The 3,577-nt window shown below is 58.8% G+C and overlaps 1 protein-coding gene across 1 annotated transcript; it reads right to left on the bottom strand.

Annotated features, from left to right (window-relative positions):
- Positions 1–769: 769 nt before the first annotated feature.
- On the bottom strand, positions 770–2,769 carry HOXA13 (homeobox A13). Its single transcript, XM_036864362.1, has 2 exons — positions 1,854–2,769; positions 770–1,121 (listed from the first exon to the last, which is right to left on the bottom strand). Exons 1-2 carry the CDS (start codon positions 2,767–2,769, stop codon positions 877–879), a joined length of 1,161 nt encoding a protein of 386 aa, XP_036720257.1. The 3' UTR covers positions 770–876.
- Positions 2,770–3,577: the final 808 nt, after the last annotated feature.

Below are 3,577 nucleotides of genomic sequence, written 5' to 3'. Positions count from 1 at the left end.
CCATGTTAGGGTAGGACCTCTCAGGAGATCTGACACAAAGTGAATTCTGTGAATTATCTATCTGATGCTTTAAATATTTTTTAAAGCTATCAAATTCTTTGAAAAGTAGATTATATTGGGGCGGAAAATATTGTCGAAATGCCACAAAAAATCTTGTCATAAGCAAGTAAAAATTATTATCAGAAGGACATTCCCAACCTGGGGTTCCCCTGTAGCCTCAAAGGCTCACTCAGCTGGTTGTATTTACTACCAAGACAAATGATCCTCGGAAGAGCTTTCTCTCCCTTTGCCCCTTCATAGTAAATAGTCCAAGATCATTATTTCAGTACCTTCTTCTCCTTTCCTTTCTAAATCTATACATGACATGTTTTGCAGAATATACAACAATGGTAGGACTTTCACTAAGATTTACCTGAGCAGTCACTTAACATGCAAAGGGGATGGTGATGGTGACCCAAGGACAAGCATATGTTTACAACAGCCTCTTGCATTTGTAACCAACTTTCAGATTATTATCATATAACATAGTGTCCTAAAATATAATGGTCACATAAATACTTACAAGATTTCAGTAAATGTGTAACTTATCTGAAATTGCGTATTTCGGGGTTGATGTTTGACTCTAGAGTTTGTCATTTAACGGTCTGGTGGGGTTGGCGGGAGAACTGGCAGTCTTTACCATTTCTTAAAGTAAAGTTTTAAAAGAATTGTAGATTCCACAGGAGAAAAAGTTCCCCCTCAGGAAAGCAAAATGCCAGTATCTCTCTTTCTCTTTCCCATTCTTCAATTATTATTAGCATTATAATCATTATCTAGACAAAGCAACGAGTTCTGAAGCATTTCTTCAAGTTGCCCTCTAGCTCCACTTTTAATCCATTAACTAGTGGTCTTCAGTTTGTTGATAACTTTTTTCTCTTTGACCCTCCTGTTCTGGAACCAGATTGTAACCTGCCGCTCGGAGAGATTCGTGGTGGCTGATATCCGCCTCCGTTTGTCCTTGGTAATGAATTTGTTTGTAGCGTATTCCCGTTCGAGTTCTTTTAATTGCACCTTGGTGTAAGGGACGCGCTTCTTTCTCCCCCTCCTGTAGGAGCTGGCGTCTGAGGGATGAGAGACCACATCTGGAAAATAGGGAAGAAGGCAAGTTACAGAAGGGTCAGATCCAGGCCAGGACACAGGCAACAGCTCTATCTGAGACACCGCCTTGCAGTGCCCGGCTGCACAACCGGGCACTGGCAACCCTTTGCCATGCTGTACAATCCAGTCTTTCTGCCAAAATCTGGAGGGCCAGTGGGGAGGGTGGTTAGTTCTGCACTGAAATGAAATCGCCCAGGGATCCAATGACCACCCCAGCCCAGGCCACTCTGCCCACACAGCAGTGGGCTTTGCTTGATCTCCTGGCCCAAACGTTAGCACCAGGCTCAGGGGACAACACTTCTATGCCCTGATTCCTCGCTGTCTCCCCAAAGCCCCAACACTTGACGTTTCTACACTGAAGGATTTTTGAGAGAACGAATACGGGCAATTTGGTGAACCATTTCCAGGTCAATTTCCCATCCTTACTTGAGTCGATGTCAAGGGCTGGCGAGGGCGGGGCGCAGAGGGAGAAGGAAGCCAGCTAGGGTCCCCACAAGCTTCTTCTCAGCTATCCCTCACCCAGGGAGAGCCAGGACCAGCCCAAATCAAGGGCAGTGCGGGCAGCGCAGGCCAGCCGGGATCGGGCTCCCAGGGGTGCAGCACCACTAGGACAGGCCAGGGAGAGAGCAGAGGGGCACGAGGGTGACCCAGGAGCGAGCGGAGGAGAAGCTGGAGCAGAACCGGAGGACCGGGGCTGAGAAAGGGGCGCCATTTACCGGGCAGAGTGGACTTCCAGAGGTGGGGAGGCTGCGCCTGCTCTTTGGGGCAGTACATTTGGCCGTTCCAGCCGTTGGGCAGCGCCCAGGGCTGGTAGCTTTCCATGGGAAGACCCAGGGGCTCGTGGCGCGACTCTCCGGGGCCCCCGAGGCCCGGCACCACCGGCATATCCAGGTAGCCAGGCACGGGCTGATGGTGGTGGTAAGGCCCGGGCGCGTAGCCCTGGTGGTAGAAGGCGAACTCCTTGGCGCGGGAGCTGAACTCCTCGGCCGCGGGGCCGGCGGTGTCCATGTACTTGTCCGCGAAGGCGGCGGCGGCGGCCGAGGCGGGCTGCGCGCACGACTTGATGGCGTTGGGGTGCGGGCCCATGCGGGCGCAAGGGTAGTAGCCGCTGCCGAAATAGCCGTAGGGCAGCGCTGCGGGCCCCGACGAGCTCTGCGCCGCCGCCGAGCAGGGACTGCACTGCTTGGCGGCCTCGGCGCCCGCTGGGCCCGCCGGGCCCGGTCCTCCCGAGGACGACGCCGCCGCCGCCGCTGCTGCAGCGACGGCGGCGGCGGCAGCAGCGGCGGCGGCCGACGGGGGCGCCTCCCCGGGCGCGCTGCTGTAGGCGGCCGCAGCGCCGGGCGCCAGGGGCGCCGGGTGCGCCATCAGGTTGCGGCACTGGTTGGCTGCGGCCGCCGCGGCCGCCGCGGCCGCCGCAGCCACCGAGAAGTTGCCCCCCGCGGCCGCAGCCGCCGGGTGGGGGAAGCCCCCGCCCCCGGCCCCGGCCGCAGCCGCCGCTGCCGCCGCCGCCGCCGCCGCCGCCCCTTCCATGTTCTTGTTGAGCTCGTCGGCCACCAGGCCGCCGCCGTTGTCGTAGAGAAACATGACGGTGGGCTCGATCCAGCGGGGGTGGAGGAGCACGGAGGCTGTCATAGCACGAGCCGCATGGAGAAGACCCCAGTGGCGCTGTTTTAAAAAGCCCCCAAGAAGTGAAGAGCGCGCGGCGCGGGGCCGGGGCCAGAGCGAGGGGGGCGGATCGCGCCCCGCGGGGTCGCGCCAGGCGGCCGCCCATTGGCCCGGGCCCCCCCTTCCCCGCTCCGCCCATGGCGTATGCAAAGCGGGCGGCTCCAGCCCCGGCTCTGCTCTGTACACCCGCGGTCCCTGCCGCCGCCCGCGAGGTCCCCAGCGCCAGCGCCCGCCGCGCGGCCGCGCACCATTCACCCAGGGGAGAGGCGGGGGGTGCGGAAGGGTAGGGGGGGAGGACGGGGCGGGCGGGACCGGGAAGGAAGAGCGACCTCCTCGCAGCTCCCCTTCCCTTCCCCTCTCCCAGTGGGGCTCGGAGCAGCGTACGGCGGGGAGGGGATGGGGCGAGATGTTGGGTTGCGACCTGAGGCGGTGGGAACAGGTCAGGTAAATCTGCGGACGGCTGGGGACGGTAAAATAGCGAGGCGTAGACCAGGCTGGGTGTTTCTTGGGGCCTCCGGCGCTGTTTTCTTTCCAGGTATCCGCGCCTCTTTCTGCAGCGAGACACCAGCACGGACACTTGCGCTTTCGGCTTCGACAGCGTCGCGATTTGGCTCTCTTTCCGGGGGAACCGTGGCGGGGCGTTTGTGGATGCGCCTGGCTTATGGGTCCCAGGACATCCCACTGGAAAACTTGGACTACATATAGAAGCTTCCTCCCCTTCTCTGTCCACAGTGTTGGTGGGCAATCTCCTACACTCACATTTAGGCCCATATGC

The sequence above is a fragment of the Balaenoptera musculus genome, chromosome 9, assembly GCF_009873245.2.
Source record: "Balaenoptera musculus isolate JJ_BM4_2016_0621 chromosome 9, mBalMus1.pri.v3, whole genome shotgun sequence".
NCBI lineage: Eukaryota > Metazoa > Chordata > Mammalia > Artiodactyla > Balaenopteridae > Balaenoptera > Balaenoptera musculus.
Note: the sequence above shows the minus strand (reverse complement) of the source record. Positions and strands in the feature narration are given on the sequence as shown.